General features: G+C 26.9%; 7 protein-coding genes across 7 annotated transcripts; 4 read left to right on the top strand and 3 right to left on the bottom strand.

The window, feature by feature from the left end:
• Window positions 1-3,200: 3,200 nt before the first annotated feature.
• LOC128958464 (ADP-ribosylation factor 1-like) lies at window positions 3,201-4,079 on the bottom strand. Its single transcript, XM_054304322.1, has 3 exons — window positions 3,773-4,079; window positions 3,471-3,706; window positions 3,201-3,417 (listed from the first exon to the last, which is right to left on the bottom strand). Exons 1-3 carry the CDS (start codon window positions 3,918-3,920, stop codon window positions 3,259-3,261), a joined length of 543 nt encoding a protein of 180 aa, XP_054160297.1. The 5' UTR covers window positions 3,921-4,079; the 3' UTR covers window positions 3,201-3,258.
• A 237-nt stretch (window positions 4,080-4,316) lies between these two features.
• On the bottom strand, window positions 4,317-5,008 carry LOC128958463 (cilia- and flagella-associated protein 20-like). The gene has a single exon (XM_054304321.1). The coding sequence runs from the start codon at window positions 4,915-4,917 to the stop codon at window positions 4,342-4,344; it is 576 nt and encodes a 191-aa protein (XP_054160296.1). The 5' UTR covers window positions 4,918-5,008; the 3' UTR covers window positions 4,317-4,341.
• A 1,338-nt stretch (window positions 5,009-6,346) lies between these two features.
• On the top strand, window positions 6,347-7,963 carry LOC128958980 (cytosolic non-specific dipeptidase-like). Its single transcript, XM_054304950.1, has one exon. The coding sequence runs from the start codon at window positions 6,427-6,429 to the stop codon at window positions 7,867-7,869; it is 1,443 nt and encodes a 480-aa protein (XP_054160925.1). The 5' UTR covers window positions 6,347-6,426; the 3' UTR covers window positions 7,870-7,963.
• Window positions 7,964-8,734: 771 nt separating this feature from the next.
• Window positions 8,735-10,449, bottom strand: LOC128957430 (probable serine hydrolase). Its single transcript, XM_054303189.1, has 4 exons — window positions 10,313-10,449; window positions 9,813-9,976; window positions 9,658-9,735; window positions 8,735-9,588 (listed from the first exon to the last, which is right to left on the bottom strand). The coding sequence occupies exons 2-4, from the start codon at window positions 9,928-9,930 to the stop codon at window positions 8,822-8,824; spliced, it is 963 nt and encodes a 320-aa protein (XP_054159164.1). The 5' UTR covers window positions 9,931-9,976; window positions 10,313-10,449; the 3' UTR covers window positions 8,735-8,821.
• Window positions 10,450-10,862: 413 nt separating this feature from the next.
• On the top strand, window positions 10,863-14,877 carry LOC128958093 (serine hydrolase-like protein). The gene is made up of 4 exons (XM_054303908.1): window positions 10,863-10,912; window positions 13,637-13,876; window positions 13,961-14,172; window positions 14,258-14,877. Exons 2-4 carry the CDS (start codon window positions 13,638-13,640, stop codon window positions 14,875-14,877), a joined length of 1,071 nt encoding a protein of 356 aa, XP_054159883.1. The 5' UTR covers window positions 10,863-10,912; window position 13,637.
• Window positions 14,878-17,179: 2,302 nt separating this feature from the next.
• On the top strand, window positions 17,180-21,123 carry LOC128958632 (E3 ubiquitin-protein ligase MIB2-like). The gene is made up of 6 exons (XM_054304523.1): window positions 17,180-17,305; window positions 17,424-17,640; window positions 17,703-18,042; window positions 18,116-18,228; window positions 18,312-20,080; window positions 20,134-21,123. Exons 2-6 carry the CDS (start codon window positions 17,580-17,582, stop codon window positions 21,064-21,066), a joined length of 3,216 nt encoding a protein of 1,071 aa, XP_054160498.1. The 5' UTR covers window positions 17,180-17,305; window positions 17,424-17,579; the 3' UTR covers window positions 21,067-21,123.
• A 1,292-nt stretch (window positions 21,124-22,415) lies between these two features.
• Window positions 22,416-24,181, top strand: LOC128957485 (solute carrier family 35 member F6-like). The gene is made up of 5 exons (XM_054303251.1): window positions 22,416-22,769; window positions 22,835-23,247; window positions 23,309-23,371; window positions 23,429-23,698; window positions 23,761-24,181. Exons 1-5 carry the CDS (start codon window positions 22,693-22,695, stop codon window positions 24,129-24,131), a joined length of 1,194 nt encoding a protein of 397 aa, XP_054159226.1. The 5' UTR covers window positions 22,416-22,692; the 3' UTR covers window positions 24,132-24,181.
• The last annotated feature ends 467 nt before the right edge of the window (window positions 24,182-24,648 follow it).

The following is a 24,648-nucleotide window of genomic DNA, read 5'->3' as shown; positions in this document are numbered from 1 at the left end:
GTTTAAATATTAACAATTTTATTGAATGTGACGATTGTGTAATCTAATAGATAGAAATAATTTGTGGTTAAAGATAGAAATAAAGTTAGTATTACTTAGTAAACTGATATCTTTATTTACAACTTATAAATGTCTCAAATAATATCTATGACTTAGAGACTGTAAGTTATAGGTTATTAGACAATAAAAGAGTAATATATTGTATAATACTGTATGTATTAATATTAGTAGGACTTGTCAGTAAATTATTTAACTTATTCATAATAGTAGTATTAATTTGATTGCACTGATAATAGTGATAATAGTGATTAGTGATCACTGATTACAGTAAGAATTTAACAGTAGTTTAGTATCAATATATATATATAATATTAGTGGGAGAGATAATTATGTAAGAAATATAGGAACTCATAAATATTATTTGTTGTAGTCGTGGGCTCAATCAGTTCATATACTTTACAATAATATACTGTAATAGAGTTCATATTTACATTTTATATTATAAATAATGTCAAATCGTATATTAAAGTCAACTTTTTTTTGGTCATTTAACCCGCAATCCAGTCTAAACTCAATACATTATTTTTTTATTGTCTAATTGTGTAATTTATTTTATCTTTAAATTTTTTAAACATATTTGTTTTATTTTAATTAGTAGTTATTTATAATTTTAAATTTAAGTGGGTTTTAGTTGTTCTTTAAGTTTCTATAGTCTCTATTGTTGACAAAAGATGTTTAGTTTATAATTACAAGTATTAACTATCAATAATTGCTTATTAGTGACAAAAACACATTTAAACTTTTATGTAATTTGTATAAAAAAATACAATTAAAAACAAATTTAAATTAAAAAATAGTATTAAAGAATATTTAATTGCAAAATAAAATAAAATACTTTAATAATATTAAAATTCATATATGAAAATCTATAAAAAATATATAGAACTATTATATTTTGTATAAAATTATTTTTTTACTAATAGATAAAAATACAATACATAAATAAATAGATATGAATGGTATAAATAAAAAAAGTTAGCCATATAAAAATTGCTAATAAAAACAATTAATTAATTAGTTGTATTTTGTTAATATCGGAGATATAAGTTATGAAAAAGGTTTGCAATCAAAAGGTATAAAACATAATAATTTTATCAAAAGAAGTGTTGAAACAATAAATTCAAGAAAATTAAATAATGAATTAATATATTATGGCACATATCAGGGACGATATAATACATGAAAAACATAAAACATATTTAATTGTTTATACAATCAAATTATTTTTAAATTCTTTTAAATGTTTTTTTATTATTTATATTTACTTATTATTAGCTAAAATCTAAGTATTTGTTTACTATAATTTTATATAAACTTATTTCACCAATTTTTATCTTCAATTTTAATTACTATAAAAATCTTGTCTTAAAATTAATGATTGCTAATATACGCCATATATTGCATATAATTTAAAGTTTTATTTAATTTAATTGAGACAAGTTTATCAAAGTATTAGAAAATTTTTATTTTTGTGAATTACATACAAAAAATAAAAAATCAATTGAAAAAATTGTTTTTATGTATGCAAATGTGCGTTTGTGTGTGTGTGTGTGTGTGTGTGTGTGTGTGTGTGTGTGTGTGTATGTGAATTATGCAATTTTTTGAAAATCATAATCTTATATTTACTATTTATTATATATATTATATTACATTTATATTTTATATTTATAATAATTTATATAAATTTATTTATATTACATTTAATTTTGATGTTTAAATTGTTGATATGGTTAAAATTAATATCTCTAAAAAATTCTATTTTCAACAATACATTATATTTATTATATTAATATCTATACAAATAATTAGACACAATATTAAATTGAAATACCTTTTGCCAAACAATAATATACTGTATTATGAGTGGGAAGACAACTAATGTTCTGTATATTACCTAAATTTGAATTATTTTCGATTAACGCATTCATCCATTAATTCTAAGATTTCAAAGTATTAAACATTATATTAAGTTATTTAATTCAAAGTAAATAATTATAATAAATTAGAAAATAGGTAAAGGGGTTGTTCACATATTACATTCACACTCTTTAAGAAACTAGACCCTTCTCTCCCTTATGTTCGCAATTATTCGCATGTAGTCATTTAAAAAAATTACGTTCACATGTCCCTAACCGCTAACCCCCCCCCCACCACTAAAAAATAAAATATCTAAATGCGAACCTTCTTAAGATCTCTACCCCATCCTTTCCCCCTCTTTCGCAAAAGTTCGCTTTGGCCCCTCAAGTGCGAACGTAATATGAGAATCACCCCTAAATAGAAATTAAAATAATGTACTATTGTATTGTATTTTGCAATACTATAAATAAACAGTTATTGACTTTAAAAGCAAATGTTTAATGTTTAAAAAAATTTAATTAATAAAAGAATGAGATTTTATGTGATAGATGTTAATAATACACTGTTAATGATTTATCATTAAAATAAGTAAATTAATTATAAATTATAAACTAAATGTTATGTAAATGTTTAAAAAAAATTATTTTTTAATTTAAAAAATGAGTTATTACATAATATAGTAAAAAATTTTATTAAATATTTTTTTGTGCTTTAATTTTATTTATTATATTTTACAATAATTGTTATTGATATTATTTTAAAATCAATGATTATTAAATTATTAAATAAATCATAAAAACAAGGAAATTATTTTTTTTAATTACCGGTAAATATCAAACTAAATTTAACTAAGTATAATTTAATATAATCAATTAAAAACTTTATTAATAAATAATTGAATAATTATTTTAATTTGTAAAAATTAGTTGTTCTAAATATACAGACTATATTCAGATTAAACTCAAATAAATTTTATTATTAATTACATAAATTTCAAAAATAAAACATAAAATATTATTTATATAATAATCGGAATAAGATTTTGTTTGAAAAGCTACACAAAACAAAATATTTAATAAAAAATAAATCGGACTTAAATTTATATCTTATATTAAACAAAATTGTTTGATAATATTGTATACTTAAATAAAGTAAACTAAATCTGAAAAATAAATTAAATGAAGGACTTATGGAGTGTTTAATTAAACATTGGACTTATATTTCATTTGTTTTAATGAAATATTTAGTTTTATACGTTTATAATCACTTTAATAAAATCATTAAATATAATTAAATATAAATAATTGTAATTATATAAAATGTTTGACAAGACCTATAGACCTATTGGTTTTTCAATTGATTAGAGAGCCAATCGAGACCCTCATAGAGACCATTACCCGAAGTGGCACACGTGGCCTGAATATACCAATTGCGGTTCCGCAATGAATGCAAACCCAACTTATCGGTGATCTCCGCCGCATTCATCGCATTCGGTAAATCCTAACAACAAATCAGTTAATGTAATGTAAATAACAAATAGTTTATTGTTTAACCTGTTTGTTGGCGAAAATCAAAAGTACGGCATCCCTGAGCTCGTCCTCTGCCAGCATTCGCATCAGCTCTTCTCGAGCCTCACCGACACGTTCTCTATCATTGGAGTCGACCACAAATATCAAGCCCTGTGTGTTCTGGAAGTAATGCCTCCAAAGCGGCCGAATCTTGTCCTGACCGCCGACGTCCCACACCGTAAACGATATGTTCTTGTATTCAACGGTCTCCACATTGAAGCCTATAATATATCAATCAAATTAATATAAGATAATATGTTGTAAACAATGTCAAGTGTTGATCGTACCGATAGTGGGAATAGTGGTCACAATTTCGCCGAGTTTTAGCTTATAAAGAATGGTTGTCTTGCCGGCCGCGTCCAGACCGACCATCAATATGCGAACCTGTTTCTTACCAAACATTCGCGTGAATAGACTTGAAATGGTCAAACCCATAGCCAATTGGTCACCGAGTGGTCAGTTTGTGTCTCCGAAATGCAAGAGTTGGCCAACAAATGCCTAATAATAATGAATATGAAGTCAAACACTATTTGTGGTGACGTTTAGCACAACTTGTGTTCACTCTATGTATGCTTTCATTCAATTGTCTACACAAACAACGTTACACTCAATCCATTCAATTGATTGTATTATTTATTTGTCTAAATTACTTAACAGTTATAATGAAAAATATCATATATTTTATAATAAGATAAAATGTTTAACATTTTTATTTTAATTTAATTACTGTAAACGATATCAAATTTATAACAATTTCAGTGAATTAGTTTTTAAATTAGAAAATAAATAGTGAATTCGTTAAATATATGATAAACTATAGTTAATGTACTGAATAGCAAATATAAATGATTTGGTCTTAGGTTTTGGTGGTAATCGGCAAATATAGTTTGAATTCCGGCGGCAACTCGTCCTCACTATAGAGTCTGTCAGAGAAGTATATACGTCTGAGACGACAATTTGCATTAATGGTTAATCTCTGTGTCTCCACGTAATTGGTTCCATACGCCCGACGGGTAAAGTCGGCCAAATTGAAGCCAATCTGATTCCAGCCGTCATCCAAACGCAAAGGCATCGTACAGATGAAGTGTTTGACGCGAGTCTGGCTCTGATAGTTGGACGCACGGAATCGCCGTCGGATCTGTTTGTCGTCAATAATCTCGACCTCAAAAGAAAAGTATTTCTTCATATTTTTAACGATAATCACCAGAAATGGCAATTTTATGCCCAAACTGGCCCTCGGCTGTGACGGACATGTGATATAAGTTGTCGACACATTGGCGCCCGTGATCTCAATCACCAAACTCTGGATCTCATTATCGGTAATGCGTTTAATCGATCCATTCTTGACTTTCTTGTCCCAAATCTGAAGAGGATTTGATCCAATGCTATAAAGTACTGAAAGAAAGCCACTTTGAAACGTGTTTTTAAACATTTATTACAAAACTGATCAAAATATTGTCAAATCATATGATATATTAATTTAATTCAATAAATAATAATTCAATCAATTGTTTTGTTTATTATTTAATGTTTGAATGCAATTCATGTTTCTATGACAACATAATAAGTTTTCATCAAATTTTTAAACACATTAGTATTATCACACTTTAATGTACAGTATTATACTGTAGACAATAATACAGCATTTTATAATAAATTACATTACATTAAACTAAATTCAATATTTTAATTCATCATAATTTTATACACTTTATAACAACTCAATATAGTTATTCATAGATTATCACTAATATATACATTTAGAATATTTAAAAAAACTATATTTATAGTATATTATTATACTGTACTACAATATATAACATTACAAACTGTTATAACTACAGTATTATAACTATTATTCTACAACTAGATAATCAAAAATTAATTAAAAAATATTTTATCCTATTTAACTTTTATTTCTATTATTAGTAATATTAGTCTATATTAGTAATATGATATAATATTTTGCGTCTAACAAAGTAGTGGTATTTATTATGAATAAATTAGAAATATTTTAGAAGTTTATAATTATATAAAACTTATTATATAATAATTATATTAATATATTACAGTACTGTATAATAGTGTTGTGTATATAGTCTATATTAGGTGATCCCTTAATATTATTTTGTATAATAAAATATTTGAGCATGCTAAAATAAACTTTATTTGATAAACCTTTAAAAATTAGTATTAATAATATTAAAACAATGAATTTGACAAATATTCAATTATTATGTTTATATACTTTGAATTATTTTTAATAATTTATTGATTTGTGATTATAATTGTTGTCAATTCATTTAATGTTAAATCTGTCGACTCTATGCCATATAAATTTTAGACTACAGTAGAGTATTAATACCAGTGTTGGCAGAGACAAAATGTTTGTATAATACAAAGTGTAATATACTGTACAGTATACAGTAATATAATGTAAAATACATGACCAATTTGGTTTACAAAAAAATTAGCGCCACCTAGTGCTAAAAGCATTGATATAAGCAAAGTAAATCATGTTTTATAATAAATATAGATTTAATATTATTTTTTATTAAATTTCATTTTTTTATTTTAAATTATTTGATTATTATAACTTAGAAATAACGATTATAATAATAATGCATTTTCTAGAAATTATATTTTTACTAAATATTTTAAAGTAATTTTTAACATAATATACAGTATATTAGTTTTAAAATTTGTATAATACATATAGTATTTTACTGTATTATACAAAAGTCAAAATTCAAAAACTTGTATTTTTCAAACCCTGATTAATACACACAATGTGTTACACAGTATTCAATATATTTATAACAAAATAATCGAAAAATGATAAACATTTTAATCATAAGATATTATTCATAACTTTATTATAAGTTTTCAAAGTTTTGTCAAATAATAAGTCATTTGTTTTAATTATAGTTAAGACCTAAATATGTCTTCATGTGAGTCATTATCACAAGAATTGCAGACATTGTTTGCCTTTATTGACCAAAATAGTGAACAATTCATTGATTTGTTGGCCAAAGCCGTCAAAATCAAGAGTATTTCGGCACAGAAGGACACCAGAGATGATACCATATTTATGGTTAAATGGTTTGAACAACAATTGCAAACCAGAGGATTGACCACTGAGTTAGTAGATATTGGTTCCGAACAATGGCCAGATGGACAAACATTGCCGTTACCACCAGTTTTATTGGCACAGTTGGGCAATGATCCCACAAAGAAAACACTTTGTGTTTATGGCCATTTGGATGTCCAACCGGCAGATATTGCCGACGGTTGGAATACTGACCCATTTGTGTTGATTGAATTGGATGGCAAACTTTATGGCAGAGGAGCTACCGATGATAAGGGCCCTGTTATGGCGTGGATTAACATTATTGATGCTTATCAGAGCACAGGTATTGACTTACCCATCAATTTGAAATTCATTTTTGAAGGCATGGAAGAGTCTGGATCTGTTGGACTCAATGAACTCATTATTGCTAAAGGATCCACTTTTTTAGCAAATGTTGACTACATCTGTATTAGTGATAATTATTGGTTAGGAAATACTAAGCCATGTCTGACTTATGGTCTCAGAGGTAACGCATATTTCTTTGTTGAGGTGAAGTGTGCGGCAAAAGATCTACATTCAGGTGTTTACGGCGGTTCAGTACACGAAGCCATGACTGATCTCTTAGCTCTGATGTCAAAATTGGTAGACAATAAGGGAAATATCTTAATTCCCGGTGTTTTGGATGATGTTTTGCCTTTAACTGCATCTGAAGAAGCTATGTATGAAAGTATTGATTTTAATCACCATTCATATCGTGAAGAAATAGGAACAAAACGATTACTTTTTGAGACAAAGTCAGAAATATTGGCTCATCGTTGGCGTTATCCATCTCTTTCAATACATGGCATTGAAGGCGCCTTTTCAGGTGCCGGAGCTAAGACTGTGATACCGCGTAAAGTGATCGGCAAGTTCTCCATACGGTTGGTCCCCAATCAGAATCCCGACAAAGTTGGACAACAAGTAATTCAATACTTAGAGAATGAGTTCGCAAAACTTGATTCTCCCAATCGGTTGTCAGTTATCAGACGTAAAGCAAGCAAACCATGGATTGCCAACACTGATAATGACAATTTTAAAGCCGCAAAATTAGCCATTAGTTCCGTATTTGGTGTGGAGCCTGATCTGACTCGAGAGGGCGGATCAATACCAGTAACACTGACTTTTGAAGAAGTGACCGGAAAAAGTGTTATATTGTTACCAATTGGCGGCTGTGATGACGGCGCCCACTCTCAAAATGAAAAGATTGACCGCAAAAACTATATTGAAGGCACTAAAGTGTTGGCCTCTTATATCTTTCATTTGTCAAAAAATTAAGATTTTTTTTATAGATTATTAACTGTTGTAAACATAATTTACTTATAAATTAAATAATACTTTTTGATACTTTTTAGGGAAGTTTGACATTTCTTTATTAGCTTTTATATTAAATAATTTTAAAATACTCTATATTCTAAAATAATTAAATTTAATATATCAATTTAAAAAGTATAATAATAATTAAAAAAATAATAATAATATAATAATAATAATAATATATATTTACCGGTAATTTCTTTGATTAATTTTTTTTTAATAAGTTGTGATTTTTTACAATTTTAAATTACTAGTAATACAAATATTTTTAAATTCATAAATTTTCTAAATAACTCATTTATCAGTATATTAAACAAATACCCGGAAATATCCAATTATTTATATTAATTAAATGCCAGTAAAGTTTTAACATATAACTAACGTAAATAAAATATAAACCATTTATTTATCACGATTTTTACTCGCATTTAGATTTTATGCTATTTGATTACCGGTATATACTATACTAAATAAGTTTATATAAGTTATACCGTACAGTATAACATTGAAAATTCAAAATTATTTGCTTACGGTAATTGACAAAATTTGTTAGTTAATAATTAATTAATAATTATGCAGTTAAATAAATTTCTAAAAATTAAAATTTTATTGATTATATAAATAAATTTGATTTAAAATTTATTATTAAAATAAAATTTTACTACTTTCTAAAATTATAACCAAAAAAATCTCATGCATTGAATTAAATACTGTACATACTTTTATCAATACATTAATATATCGCTTGAATTTATGATACATTTACGGTAAAAATTCAATAGTTTAATACTTATGCTTTAATATTTTAAGTATAAGAAATCTCTTTGAAATAAAAAATAACTCAACTTTGGTTAAGATTTATATAAGTTATACGTAATGTTGAAATTATAACATTATTTATTATTCCTATCAATCAATTACCATTATTTCCGTTTTGATATCCATTACACCCATTGGTAAGACTATCACTGAAAGCTTTGGCCACAAATGGAAGTACTGTTTCGGGACTAATGAGATGCACGTGATGTTGACCTTCGACTTGGATTAACTTAAAACTCTTACACTTTCGTATATATAATTCAATAAAGCGGTCATTTACTTCTTGAGGATCAAGTTTTACGCCATTTTTGGCTTTAATTATTATGAGGTGACACTCAATACTTTCGAGATAATTGTAAAGAGCATTACTATCCATACGTTGAAAAAGAACGGCTTTTATGCGATTATCTCTCGTAAAGTACTTTCCCTTTCTGTCTGCTGTTTCTTTGGATCCTCTCTTGAGTAGACATTGTGCCGCCTCACGAGTGAGCTGACCATATATGGCGTGAGCGTCAATCAACTTATTAATAGCAGTTTCTTCATCATATACCGGAGGTTTACTGTTCTTTTGTTCCAATGTTAAGAAAGCATTAATACAATCGCCGGTCCTTTTGGCCAATTCATGGCCCGGAAAACTCAATGGCTTTACCATATCTAAAGCTATAAGTTTAGTCACATTTTTGGGGTAAAGGCATGAATAGAAAAGACCAATAGCGGCACCCATTGAATGGCCTAATATTGTAAACTCGGACCACTTTAAATGATCGACAACCCTCTTTAGATCCATTAGAAATACTAAGTCATGATATGGACATCCATCCAATAAATGTGAAGATAATCCATGTCCCGGAAAGTCTAGTGCTGTCATTTGTATAATAAAATATATATTTTACCGGTAATATAAACTATAATATATTGACAATTACTTACCGACAATATATAGTGATTCCGGTAAAAGAGGGATCAGTGTATCAAAACTGCCGGCGTTGTCCTGCCATCCATGAAGTGCTTCAGCATAATATTAATATCATTGTCAATATGATTGTTACCATTTAAATCATATCAATCTCAAGTCAAATACAAACCAATTATTTTATTTGTGTGACGATTAGGATCACCCCATGCTTTGGCCTTTAAGAGGCCATAGGGAACCGGTATCTCAATTTCCATGTAATGTTTGGGCATTTTATTAACACTTTTCATACAACTATACCACAGATATCTTACAAGTATTACAATTGACAGATGTCTACAAATAAATGCATTCAATTAAATGATTTGTTTGAAAATAAGTGAAAATATAAAATCATTGAAAAGTTAGATAAGTGTTTGCAATAAGCCTTCAAATAAATTCATTGCCATTTCATTAAAACAAATACTTTAGTTATTTATTTACGTTAATTATTTCATTCAAATTACTAAATTATCATTTGATTTACTTTTAGTTAAAAAATTATATTTCAATTATTATTAACAATAAAAAAATAACACAAATTTCCTCAAATGGTTTGCATTGATAATTATTACATACATATTATACATACATATTATACTTAATTAAACAATAAAAATCAAAATATCATACTTTAAATACAAACAAACATTTAATATCCAATATTTTCATCTATTGTTACATATTGTACATTACAGTTATATAACTGTATATAAATGATAGTTTCAATTAAATATCTCAATACATATAATTAATGTAAAAATCAAACAATTTTCACTATTAATACATTGTTGTCACACAATATATACAACAAAAAGGATCAAAACATTTGCACTAAAATGTACTCAAAAAAGCACTGAATGAGTGATACTTTCATTGAATACATTATACAAACAAATATATGATATAATATACAGTACTTTAAGCCTATCGTATCATTCAATAGACATCACATGTTATGGAATGCATTGCAAAATGAACTCAAAGTGTGATGTAATCAATGCATGCATTTGTCATATCATTTGATTGAAACTATTTTTATGTTTATTATGTGTTTAAATGTTTAAATCAGTGATAATCACTTTAATTGACTATTTAATCATATTTTTATATGTTTTTTAATTAATAATTTACTATATATTAAACATTAATATCGATTACAATTGTTTAAGCAATTGTAAAATTAACTAAAAATCATCGAAAAATAACATTTGATAATCCATTGGACTTCAGGTTTTTATTATTATTATTATTGTTTTATTTGATAATCATTTAGTAGTATTGTTTAATTAACTATATAATCATTTGTCTAATCATTATTTTGTATTTTTAACATTTTCATTTTAACTTTATTACATAATTTACATATACCTATACCTATGATGTACTACCATTGATATACGTATACCTGTATATCATATGATTTATATGGATATTGATGTAAAATAATTGTTGAAATCACGTAATATATTAATAGTAATACTGTAGATGTAAATATACATTAAATATAAATAGATATTAAAATATTATATACATATTATACACTTAATATACATTTTAATGACTGAAAATTAGTCATTTCAATGAATACACACAATGTATATGGTTTGGGAAATACACTAATTGTCGAAAAACATCTACTATTTCCTCATATTTTTTAAATTTTACTAATTATTTTGGACTTTAAATTATTAAAAGCATTTTTTATTTGGAAAAAAACATTTAAATTATATTAATATAATATACATAATTTGTTTTATCAATTAATATAAAATATACAAAAATATTTTGATATATTGAAAATAATTGATGATATTTACATTTTATATTATCACTTTTGTGCTTTCAATAATTTTCCCAAATAATTATTGTAAAAAGTTAACATCCAATTTATAGTTAACTAGTTAGATCTCCACGTAATAAAATGTAGCATGAGCAACATGCATAAGCAATAGTTAACACGTGCAACAATACTTACGCGCTTACAGTTTATTATAAAAAGTATATTTTATTTATTTTTTATTTAATAAATTAAAATTATTAATAATCGCACATTAAATTTAATTGCTTGCGTGACAGATATTTACTACAAACATTTCCTAATTATATAGTAGTATATAGATTAACTAATATTTTAAATGTCATAAATTTATGTTAGAAAAATTATTTTAAATCATATATTTTTTATTGATCAAATAAAATTAAAACTTATAAAATCAATTATATTTACCATAGTTTTTATTTTATAAAAATTAGATATATTAAAATGTGACTATAGTTTAGGTAATGTTTAAAATTAGATGTTTGTTTGACATTTCTTATTTGTAAAACAAGTTTAATTAAAAATACAAAAACATCTAATATATAAAAATACTATTTGCTGTGAACCATAGCTAACTATACCTTGAATGCCACGCATATATTGGTCTCATTTATAACAATTCACTCATTTATTACTAAAGTTACGATTTATTGTCAAATGATATAGTTATATCATATATACATATTGTATATATTAAACATTTCATACATTAAGTTAAAGCCATATATTGTTAAGTAAATATTGCATATAAATTATTTAATTACATAATAGTCCATTCATACGGTACATCAAACACAATGACTTTGCTTATATATTGTAAGTGTTATTAGTTATATACTTATTTATTATTCATAAGTAAAATATACTGTATTATAAATTATTTATATACAGTATTGTCGATTTATGAAAAAATCTTATTTTTTATGTTTTATTTAATAAAAATAAATACATTAATATATTATGAATTTAATATTTTTCCTTACTGAAAGTTATTAATTTACTATTGACGATATTTTTCAAATTTGAGAAATAACTTTTTCAATTTAGTTATAAAAGTGTTGCTAAAAATCAGTATATCATATGTTTTATAAATTAATTGTATAATTTAAATTAATTTTTATGTTATTATACCATAAAAAATAATGAATCTTATCGGTATAAATTTTATTCACTTTTATTTGTTTAATTATTTGTTTTATTAATTTAAAATATCAAAATAATAGTTATTGTATATTACTATTTTTAGTTGAAATATATTATTTATTTGTATTATCTTTACATATATTAAAAAGTTTTTTTTGTCAGATAACAATACATTACTACTTCATGAATAATATTTTATATATTTATTTAATTTATATATTTAAAAAAACATAAAGCGAGACATAATATAATATGATTTTTTCAATAATGTTCAATGATTTTTCAATGTGTTTCGCGATTATCTATACTACTATATAATTTGGAAATGTTTATATATTTATATCTTGGTCACACTTTTGCGCGTTACAACAATTAAAAATGATTAAAATTAAAATAACGGTTAAATAAAAAGTATTGTTAATTAAACAGTTAGTTTTTTAATTTTATTATTGTTGCACGTGTAAAGAAAAAAAACATTTAAATTATATTATTGAACGCGAAATTTAAATAATTTTTTTGATTTCAAATTTTTGTTTCTTTACACGTTCTATACATGTTGCTCGGGACAAACTAGTTATTAATTAAATAAATATATTTATTTATTACTGTATATTACTAATAGCGTTGCGCGTGAAAACGTTGCTTAGTGTATATAATATACAAAATTAATAAATTATAATTATAGAGATTGAGATTGAGTGGGTGTATAAGAGAGAGAGAGAGAGAGAGAGAGAGAGAGAGAGAGAGAGAGAGAGAGAGAGAGAGAGAGCGGGTAAGATAATAAGTAGGTGAAAGTGAAACAAAAACAAAGTAAAATTAAATAATTTGTATATTTTATTTGTAATTTTTGTTAAAATAAAAAATATATTACTTTTTTTAATCACTTAAATAAAATGGGAATGAAATAGTTTGTATTAATTTGTATTAAGAGTTATAACTTATAAGAGATACACTTTTGACAAATGAAATATATTATAATTGAATTATTACAGAATGTCAGTCACATTATTGACATATCGGACACTTATAAGAAGTCGTAAAATATCTATGAAATACAATATATTGCCTCAAGTTTTACAAAAACAATACATTAATGATATGTCAAACAAAGTCGATGATAGTATCAAATCATGTGAAGTTAAAGAGTTAACATTTCCACTTCCTTATGGACAGTTAGCTGCCAAAGAATGGGGAAATCCAAATGGTTTACCAGTGTTGGCAGTTCACGGATGGTTAGTATTTATATAAGATTTCAAGTAATCAATAATTTTTCATAAAAATGTTTAAATATATTTGTTTATCTCTAATATTTAAAGGTTAGATAATTGCGGTTCATTTGATCCTTTAATACCTCACATATTAAAGCCACACAATTTGCATGTCGTTGCTATCGATGAGCCCGGAGTTGGCTTATCATCACATAAGCCATTGGGCTCAGAGTACGGCCGTTGGAATACTGTCCTTGAAATGAAACGAGTGATCGATGACTTGAAATGGGATAAACTGACTGTTTTGGGTCATTCACAAGGTCTGAGTCTGACATTCCCAATGGTCTGACAAAATAAAATTTAAACTCATATTTTTATACCGTATAATAAACTTGTATTTTATAGGCGGACATTATGCTCTACTTTTCGGAGCCATTTACCCTAATTTAGTTGAAAGAGTTATTACAATTGATATATATAAACCACTTACATATCATGGCACCAATTGGGCCAAAAAAGTGTCCAAAATAACAGAAATTCATATGAAATATGAGGGCTATTTGAAAGATGAATTAGAGAACAAATCGCGAGCACCGGTATATTCAGAGCCGGATGCTCTCAAACGTCTTATGGAAGGCCACGGAAACTCATTGAATGAAGAGAGCGCCCGAATACTTATGAAGAGAGGGGCCAAACAACTAAATAGAGGCATAACTTTTAGCCGAGATATTCGATTAAAGATCCCATCACTGGACCCCCCGCCCACTGACCAACAAATGACTCAATTCATGACTCATCTCAAGTCTGATCTATTGGTGATAAATGCTAAACAAACGCCTTATCAGATGCCTGAAGATGTTAAGCAACGATATTACGATGTATACCAACAAAACTGTCGTTATTTTAAAAATGTATCACTCGATGGTACACATCATCTCCATATGAATGATCCCATTCCTGTTGCAAATGAAATTAATAAATTCATTACCGAATCACTTGCATTACAAACCAAATCAAAACTTTAGTATTTTTAGTATTTCTGATTTATAAGTAAATAGATTTTAAAATATACTTTATTATATTTTTATTTATAATAAATTTATTTAATATATAGTATATTATACATATATATAGTATATGATATCTTTAATTACCAAAAATGACCAAAAAAGTTGTATATATTTTGAAATATATTCTTATAATTTGAATTACTGGTAATTCTAATATTTATTAATAAATTGTATGAACTACAGTAGTATTCCTGCAAAAATAAACTACAGTATAATAAAATCTATTGCAAAATAGTTGGATCTAGTTTTTTGGATAAACTACTCTCCGGAATATAATAATAATTTAGGTACTATAGCTGTAATTTATTTATGAAAATAATTTATTATTTTAATTTATACTGTTTTTATTAATTATTAGTTACATACTTTAATGAATTAATTCTGTTTAATCTATTACAGTCTATTAGTTTATTACAGTATTAATGTACTTATTATAGTCATTAATACAATTGTTTAAAACTCAATTTATAATAATTAATGAGATTTATTGTAAATATATATATTCACAGAGTTATTGTAAATTATAGAATGATTTTTAAAAATATATAAATTCTATTGAAATACAATATTACTATTTATTTTGAATGTAAACAATTTTTATGTAGATTTCAGTAAACTTTAATTATTAGTTCTATAAATAATATTTCGAAAATTATTAGTAAAAAGTATCAAGTAACTTTACAAAAAAACATATAAATTAGTATAAAATATACATAAAATTTAGAAATTTATTTAAACGATTATATTATATTTTATTATTAAAATCAATCAATTTTTAAAACTTTATAATTTTAATGAATTTTCAACAAATTGTTTCTGAATATTTACTTTTAATAATATATAAATAACAACTATATTTCTATATAGACTATACTGTATAGTCTATACAGCATTACCTGAGTTACTATTTATTTAATCTATTTATAAATTCTAACTTTTTATTTATACTAAGGTTTTTATGTACTGTAATATTAATATGCATTTTGTAAAATATTTTATTATTGTATAATCACATAAATTTTATTTTTTTATATATTTTAACCTTAGGACAATTCAATACAGTACAATACATATGAGGTTAAATACTATTGATTTTTTGTAACATTAATAATATAATTAAAAGTTTATTGATACTATACCATTTATATTAGTACAATAACCTATGTCATTATTTGCAAGTTTATAGAAGATTTATATAGACAAGACAATAAAACTAAGCATGTTCAATTCAATTTAATTTAATTCAATTCAATTCAATGTTACTTTTTTAATATATGAAAATAATTATTAACTCTATCTATAGTGATATTTGTTTGTTTTATTAATATATAATATTCTGTTTTATATTGTATTCATAAAACAATAATTATAGTCATTTTAGTTTAAGTCTATGGTTTATTGTGAGATCAAAACAAATACATTTATGAAATAATATTATATCCTTGAAATATAATGTTAAAACAGACAAATTAAAAGATAAAAATATGATAATATAGTACTTTTAAATCTAACTTATTGTCATGAAATATGCCTACACTTAAAGCAGACAATATAAAGCTTTGCATACTTTTGAATTCATTATAATTTTATTTATCAGTCTTTTCATTGTAAAAATACAGGTATATTATGAGTTATATTGTATTTTATTTCGAGATTTTATAACTCAAAAAACCTAGTTTTCCAACAAATTTATTGATGACATTATACGATAAGATAATCATAATTATTATTATTGTAATAATAATAGTAAAAGTAAAGATCATTTTTGTTGAATATTACGATAAATTAAATATTTATTTATTTGGTTAAGAGTTTAATTAGTCTGTAATAAAAAAATGTTACAAAAAATGAAACTTATTTAATATGTATACTTAATTAGAGTATATATCAAATATTAATAGTTAATTCAATATTATGATAATACTGTATATTAAGTATACAGTACTGTATAGTCTGTACATTACTATACAATTGATACCAATTTTTGAATTTTTTTCGACAAACATCACAAACAACTGTATAATACTATTGAACCCAAACTGACTGTAAGTACAGTTATAATAATTTGTTGAATACTTTTTTTATTTTGTTATCACATATAACCAAAATAGATATAAATATTATGAAAATGTTTAGTTAATGTGTGATAAATGATTGTTTAATTTTAATGGTAATTATATACAGTATATATTGTGATTGATTAGCTCATAAGTGAAGTGTTGTCTATAACGAGTGTTGACTGTAAGCCATCATTCAGTGCTTATATTGAGTTGTGTTGTGTATAATGTATTGAATTGAATGCTATTATTATTGAGTAGTGTTTTGAGTGATCCTTGAAGTGAGTGATTATATTCAACACAAAAGTCGATGAAATATACAAATAGTAATCAATTATTTTGTCATTAATTTTATCTTTTATTTTCAAATCAATATTCAAATCATTTATTTATTTTAAATTTTGATTTATATTTACATTATTTGTGATTATTTGTAATCAATAGTCTGATGACAAAAGTTTTACACAAAAATGTCTGAATTGATGGCAAAAGCTATGAATTGTAGGGAAAACCCATTGGTTTTGCATTTGTATTGAATATCATATCTCTTGTGGTGCGACTCAACCTCCGAGTCGGTCACTACTGTTAGCCATCACTCACATGGATGTGAATGTTGGTCTTCGTGTAGTTCGAGGACCCGATTGGAAGTGGTCTAACCAGGGTTTGTCATGACTTGATTTGACCCCAAACGACATGACTTAATGATTGTCTTTAATCAAACAGATGATGGCGAGGGTCACGTCGGTACTGTTGTAGAAGTGGGTCGTCCTGGCTCTCTGGCCACTCCCGACAAGACTGTTGTGGTTCAATGGGACTCCGGGTCCCGGACTAACTATCGGATTGGTTATCAAAATGCTTTTGATTTGCGAGTGTTGGACAACGCGACTATTGGTTTCCGACACTATAATATCATTTGTGTCGGCTGTAAGAAACACGGAATCGCTGGCATGAGATGGAAATGTTTGGTCTGTCAGGGCGTTGATCTCTGCACTCTTTGCTATATGAATGATAAGCACGACCTGAACCACGCATTCGCTCGTTTTGAGACCCATTCTTCTCCCGGGTTTGTCTTATATCACTAATTGTTTTAATTTTATATTTAATTGGTATTATTTGATCATTAATTTTGTATTCAGTGTCGAAATGTCTAAAAGGAGTGCTAAAAACAGTGTTAAGATTCAGGCGAGAGGTATATTTGTTGGCGCAAGAGTTATGAGAGGCTATGATTGGGATTGGGCTAATCAGGACGGTATGTATTTTGTCAACATTTCATATATACCGATACTGTAATAATGTTATAATTTTTTTTTAATAAAATTAAATTATTATCAGGAGGTGAGGGAAAAATTGGTAAAGTTATAGACATCCGCGGTTGGGATAATGAGTCCCGTAGAAGTGTTGCCAATGTTATGTGGGCTTCGGGTTCTACTAATGTCTATAGAGTTGGTCACAAAGGGAAGGTTGACCTGAAATATGCCCTGGACGCTCCCGGTCCTTATTATTATAGAGACCATTTACCATTTCTGGGACAAACTACTGAAGGAGCTAATCGTATCTCCATTACTACTACAGTACCCACTAATTCAGAGAACCAGAGAAATAACTGTCCATTCAATGTGGACGACAAAGTTAAGGTAATTATAGAAGATGTAAACGAATTGAAGGCATTACAAGAAGGACACGGAGGTTGGAATCAACGAATGGCCGAATTTATTGGTCACATCGGAACTGTTCATAGAGTCACAGATAAGGGTGATATCAGAGTTCAATTTGAAGGATGTCATAATAGATGGACATTCAATCCAATCGCTTTGTCTAAAGTTATATCATATTCTGTGGGAGATATTGTCAAGATTTGTGATGACATTAATAAAGTTAAAGAGCTTCAGAAATCTCACGGAGAATGGAATGATTACATGTCGGGTACTATTGGAAAGATGGGTAAAATAGTTAAAGTTTATGAAGACCACGACCTCAGAGTCACAGTGGACTGTCAAACGTGGACTTTCAATCCACAGTGTGTGTCATTAATGCCCGGTTCTGCCACCGAAATGAATAATACTATGATATCTCATCCGAGCAGAGAAGACACGAACTCTCGTTTGGGTAATCTTTTAGAATACGAACCATTATATGTGGACACTGCCTGTCCATCAACTGGTGATGTATCTGTCAAAGTGAACTGTCCTCCATCTTCGGCAAAAATTACTAAAGAGAACTTAGCGAGAGAAGCAGCTCAGGGACGCATAGAAAATGTCAAATTAATTTTTGAGAAGTACCCGGGTTGTGTAGATCATAAAAGTTCGGGTAAAACAGCACTTCAAGTGGCCTCACATCAGGGACACATCGACATCGTACGACTTCTTCTTGAATTAAATGCTGATATTAATCTTCGCGATGAAGAGGGAGACACTGCTCTTCATTACGCGGCGTTCGGAAATCAGAGCGAAATCATGGAACTATTGATTAATAAAGGATCGGACATCGATGCCGTCAATCGGACGCGTTGTTCAGCTCTTCATATTGCTGTTAATAAAAACCATATAAACTGTGTTCGCGTTCTTTTAAAGTATGGCTGTAATTGTAATCAATTGGACTCTTATGGTGACACAGCTCTACACGACGCTATCGGCAAACTTGAAAATCTTGAAATAATTGAAGCATTAATATCTTCTTCTGGAATTAATTTTAGTCTAAAAAATAAAAGAGGTTTTAATGTTTTACATCACTCTGCACTTAAAGGAAACCATTTCGCCGCCGAAAAGATCATAACAAAGTCTCGACAATTAGTCGATTGCAAGAAAGAGGACGGGTTTACAGCTTTACATTTGGCTGCCCTTAACGGTCACAACCAGATTGTCGAGACACTCATTACTCAGGGACAGGCGGACATCAATATCTTAAACAATCGCAAACAAACACCACTAATGTTAGCTGTGGGTCAATCTCATTGGACAATCATTGAGTTATTAGTGCGATTGGGCGCTAACGTGAACGCCGTAAACGAAGACAATGAAACAGCTCTTCACTTATCACTTGCCAAATGTCGTGATCCACCAAAAGCTGATTTAGTTGTAACCAATTCGTCGATATTTTCAGATGTAAGATATTTTTAATTTAAAATTTAATTGATAACTAATTTTTATTTTTCCAGTTATTGAATAAGTTATCTGCCATTGGTTTTGCACAAAACATAAACCTTGCGATGGCGTGCTTTTTAATACAAGAAGGAAATGCTGACATCACCACTAAAAATAAGAGGTCAAAGACAGCATTGGATATGTTAGAAATTGCCGCACAAATGGCTCAAATGGATCGCGACCTCGATTTGACCCGAACTTCTAATGAACCGAATTATTCAATGGCTAAAGATTTCATATTAAGTTTGGCCGACAAACGAATAACTCACACAAAGAACAGTCACGAGAGACCACAAGCTGTTAGTAACACTTGCGATGATGTGATTAGTGTGAATCCACCTAAAGCTCAGGCCGTCATCAGTAACAGTGAAAGTGTTAGCAGTGAAACATATGAAACAACTGAATGTATTTTATGCAACGATTTTGCGGCTTCCGTCACGTTTAAGCCGTGCGATCACACAGTAGTCTGTGAGTTGTGTTCAGTGAGAATCAAACGATGTATTGAATGTCACCAATTTATTAACGCCAAAGTCGTGGTGCAGACTAATAGACAATTAAGTGATACAAATATAAGCGACGATTCAATTACAAACAAACTTCACACTAATTCTAACCGAAAACACAGTAATAATAGTAATATAAGTAATAACAGCACTAATAGTAATAATAGTTTAAGTAGTAATAAATCAAATAATAGCTCAATTCATAACAATAATAAACATAACGATTCAAAAGTTAATTACGAAAGACTTAAATTTTTGGAGTCAAAGATTGCTGAGATCGAGGAAGCAAATAGTTGTGCCATTTGTATGATTCCCTATACGCATAATGGCATACTTAGGATGGCATTCCTCTGTGGCCACTCTGCCTGTTATAACTGCGCCTCAACTCTTAAAACATGTCATATGTGTAGAAAAACTATTACAAGAAAAATAAATCTCTATTAATGATAGCAAACCTCTAGTGTTCATCATATTTGTCGTCACTTAAGCACCTGATTACTCCCGAAAACTATTAATAATTACAAAATAATGTTATAAATTATTAATATATTTATAAATTATTATTATTTACATTTTATTAGATTTTTATATATAACATAACTTAATTTTAATTTTAAAAATTTCTAATATATATTTATTAATATTAATAGATTTATTTACAAATGTATTTTTATTAGACAAAATAAGTCACATTATTTTTAATTCACTTAACATTTAATTTAATGACTAATCAATAGACAAATACCGTAATTAAATTTATTGTTTTAACCAATTCATCAAAAAAATCTTTAAAGTGATAATCATATCACTCGTGTATTTCTTCTATATTTCATATGAAATTCATAAAATGCATTACATGTAAAACTATGTCAACTTTTATAATACACAATAAGTATCCAAAAATGCATACTTTTGGTACTAAATAATTATAATTATTGTTTTATAATAAACAATTATTACAATATTTGTATTTATTTTAAAAGTGTGAAACGCTAAAAAATGATAATTAACTACAATGAATGAAATGAATCTCAAAATTTACTCAATTTATTATTATTAATAATGTCTTTTATGTCACAATTGTGAATCAATTTTATAAATTTATATATTTCTGATAATTCATTACAATATATATTTGTTTATTCTTTATTATTAATTAAATACTTAGTTGTGTTGCAATTGGTTTTGTTATAAATCATTTGTTTGTTAAAAATATTTTTAAAAACAAGTTAAAATTATATAATCAATTTCTATACAATTTGTTTATAATTTAAACATAAATACCCACTTTATTTAAAAAAAATATTTGTTACGACATTAGTAAAAAAATTTACTTACAATTATTAAATTAATTTTTAGGTTTTTGTAAATATAAAATTTTAAACCATAACATATCATAGATTATGTAATGTTTGGTTATTTGAATAAAATGGTGAAAGTAATATAAATTGTTGTATTTATTTAGTAATTATTGCTATTAATTATTTTTTAATAAATATTTCTAAATTAGAGTTTAACTTTCAATTTATTTGATTTCAAACTAATTTAAAAAAAAGTGTAAGTTATTAAAGTTACTAAATAAGTATAAAGTTATTTGTTGTGAATCGTTAAATAAGCTGAAACTATATTTRACTAAAAATATATTTGAATAAAATTAGTTAAAAATTTAGACATATATTATATTTATTAGCAATTGAGGACATTATCCAATATAAAGTATTTTAGTTTATTATAAATGTATGAATCAATAGTACAACAGATATACTGTAGTAACTGATGTGTCATTGGATTGACAGCTGTGTTGTTGTGTTGTGTTGTGTTGTCTGCCGTTTGTTTGCAAACATTCATCACATGACTGTTATCTCTATTAGATTTAATAATCATTTAGTGATTAAATGTCATTAAATTGTTAAACATTGATATGAATGACACAAACAATTGATACAAACAATTGATAAAAATATCTTTTATTTGACGAGATATGCGACCATAAGTTGTGTCCATTCATTCATTTGTCACTAAATGATCACTTTGTGGGCGTTTTTTAAGTACTAAGAGAAGCAAATATCAATGGCGTGGTCTAAATATCAAATATTTTTGGCACTGCTTATGGTGATCACCGGATCCATCAATACATTGGCCACTAAGTAAGTCAAACAAGTGATAACATAATTTGATGAATTAATATCTTATGATTTGACGTAATGTACAGATGGGCTGATATAACCAACTCTGTGGGCAAAGATGGTAAAAGTAGACCATTCAATCATCCCTTTCTTCAGGCGGTTTCCATGTTTTTGGGAGAGTTGTCGTGTTTGTTGGCTTACAAGTTGTTGTATTTGTATTACAAACAAAAGGACTATACGGACGAACAGTTGCCGCCATCGATATCTGGCAGCCGTTCATTCAATCCTTTAATATTTTTGCCGCCAGCGCTCTGTGATATGACTGCCACTTCGCTTATGTATATCGGACTCAATCTAACCTATGCTTCGAGTTTTCAGATGTTAAGAGGATCTCTCATTATATTTACTGGTCTTTTATCAGTCGCTTTCCTCAATAGAAATCTTAAACATTACCAATGGATTGGTATCTTTTTTGTGATGACTGGTCTCGCCATTGTTGGTCAGTTACCTTATTAGAGATCACTATATCATTGATTTAATATAAATGTTTTTAATCTAAGGTGTAAGTGATATGGTTTTTGGATCACATAATGACGCCAAAGGATCTAATGGTGTCATAACGGGTATAATATTTAATATTATTATTATTATTAAGATATAAATAAGTTATTGAATAACAGGTGATTTATTGATAATAATGGCACAAATAATAACAGCAACACAAATGGTTGTCGAAGAAAAGTTTGTTTCGGGCTCTAATGTATCACCGCTTCAAGCGGTTGGTTGGGAAGGATTGTATGGCGTTTGTATTTTGTCAACTTTATTGATTCCCATGTATTATATACCGACGGGAAACTTGATATTTAAGAATCCCGATGGTCAGATGGAGGACGCTATTGATGGCTTTGTGCAGATATTTAACTCATGGCAGGTGACTCTCGGGTTGTTGGGTAAGTTAGAGTGTCTCATCAGTTAATGTGATAAATATGATGATTATTTTGACAATTTATAGGTACGATCATTAGTATATCGTTTTTCAACTTTGCCGGCATTAGTGTCACCAAACAGATGTCTGCCACCACAAGAACAGTGTTAGACTCTGTTCGTACGTTTGTTATCTGGATATTCAGTTTATCAATCGGATGGGAAAAGCTATCGAACCGGACGTTCATTCAAGTGACAGGATTTTCCATTTTACTAATCGGAATGTTTCTCTACAATAATGTTCTCATTCGACCATTTCTTATAAGTCGAGGTCTCTTAAGAAATAACAGTTCCGAAGCTATAGCGATACTTCAGGATACGGATGACACTGAAAATGCTATCAGACCAACAATGCATAACCCGTCACTCCAGAGGAATGAAACTGAAATCTATAGTTAAAGATTGAAGTTTTGTTTTAAATGATAAATAACTTACGATATCATAGTTTGCCGCAATTTGTAGCACTATTTGAATAAATTTTCTGATAATTAGTTATACAAATAGTTAGTTTGTATTTATAAAAAGTTTAAAATATTTAGACAATCTATTACCGTATATATACTTTGTATTTTATGATAATAAAAATATATAAATTTTATATTGACATTACTGTTGCATTTTTTAAATCTTATACTTACCGGTAATCATTTATCCACTACATTATCAATCATTTATTATTAAATTTGTTATAAATATTGTATTTAATATCTTATTCTATAAATTGTGTAATTATTAATTTTGATAATAACTGTAGACTGAGATAAATCTTATGATTTACATGATATGCAAATCAATTACATTGAATCGTTGATATTAAGCACTAATTGAATTAATTATTTTAATATTTATAAAATTGATTGTCCAAAAAATTATAATTATCCTAGCTAAAAATACTCAAATAATTGGAATACAATTA

This window comes from Oppia nitens, unplaced genomic scaffold (genome assembly GCF_028296485.1).
Source record: "Oppia nitens isolate AA-2021 unplaced genomic scaffold, nextdenovo-longstitch-racon4-pilon3 scaffold3_pilon_pilon_pilon, whole genome shotgun sequence".
In the NCBI taxonomy this organism is placed as follows: domain Eukaryota; kingdom Metazoa; phylum Arthropoda; class Arachnida; order Sarcoptiformes; family Oppiidae; genus Oppia; species Oppia nitens.
The sequence above is the reverse complement of the archived record's forward strand: the minus strand, read 5'-3'. Positions and strand labels throughout refer to the sequence as shown.

Coding starts and splice junctions, on each gene's coding strand:
- LOC128958464 (XM_054304322.1), bottom strand. CDS start 3,920: ATGGGTTTGACCATTTCAAGTCTATTCACGCGAATGTTTGGTAAGAAA. Junction 3,707..3,772: donor GACCACTATTCCCACTATCG/GTACGATCAACA, acceptor GATATATTATAG/GCTTCAATGTGGAGACCGTT. Junction 3,418..3,470: donor TGATTTTCGCCAACAAACAG/GTTAAACAATAA, acceptor ATTTGTTGTTAG/GATTTACCGAATGCGATGAA.
- LOC128958463 (XM_054304321.1), bottom strand. CDS start 4,917: ATGTTTAAAAACACGTTTCAAAGTGGCTTTCTTTCAGTACTTTATAGC.
- LOC128958980 (XM_054304950.1), top strand. CDS start 6,427: ATGTCTTCATGTGAGTCATTATCACAAGAATTGCAGACATTGTTTGCC.
- LOC128957430 (XM_054303189.1), bottom strand. CDS start 9,930: ATGAAAAGTGTTAATAAAATGCCCAAACATTACATGGAAATTGAGATA. Junction 9,736..9,812: donor TCACACAAATAAAATAATTG/GTTTGTATTTGA, acceptor ATTATGCTGAAG/CACTTCATGGATGGCAGGAC. Junction 9,589..9,657: donor GGAATCACTATATATTGTCG/GTAAGTAATTGT, acceptor TACAAATGACAG/CACTAGACTTTCCGGGACAT.
- LOC128958093 (XM_054303908.1), top strand. CDS start 13,638: ATGTCAGTCACATTATTGACATATCGGACACTTATAAGAAGTCGTAAA. Junction 13,877..13,960: donor GTGTTGGCAGTTCACGGATG/GTTAGTATTTAT, acceptor TAATATTTAAAG/GTTAGATAATTGCGGTTCAT. Junction 14,173..14,257: donor TGTTTTGGGTCATTCACAAG/GTCTGAGTCTGA, acceptor TGTATTTTATAG/GCGGACATTATGCTCTACTT.
- LOC128958632 (XM_054304523.1), top strand. CDS start 17,580: ATGGATGTGAATGTTGGTCTTCGTGTAGTTCGAGGACCCGATTGGAAG. Junction 17,641..17,702: donor TTGGAAGTGGTCTAACCAGG/GTTTGTCATGAC, acceptor TTAATCAAACAG/ATGATGGCGAGGGTCACGTC. Junction 18,043..18,115: donor GAGACCCATTCTTCTCCCGG/GTTTGTCTTATA, acceptor TTTTGTATTCAG/TGTCGAAATGTCTAAAAGGA.
- LOC128957485 (XM_054303251.1), top strand. CDS start 22,693: ATGGCGTGGTCTAAATATCAAATATTTTTGGCACTGCTTATGGTGATC. Junction 23,372..23,428: donor ATCTAATGGTGTCATAACGG/GTATAATATTTA, acceptor ATTGAATAACAG/GTGATTTATTGATAATAATG. Junction 23,699..23,760: donor GGTGACTCTCGGGTTGTTGG/GTAAGTTAGAGT, acceptor GACAATTTATAG/GTACGATCATTAGTATATCG.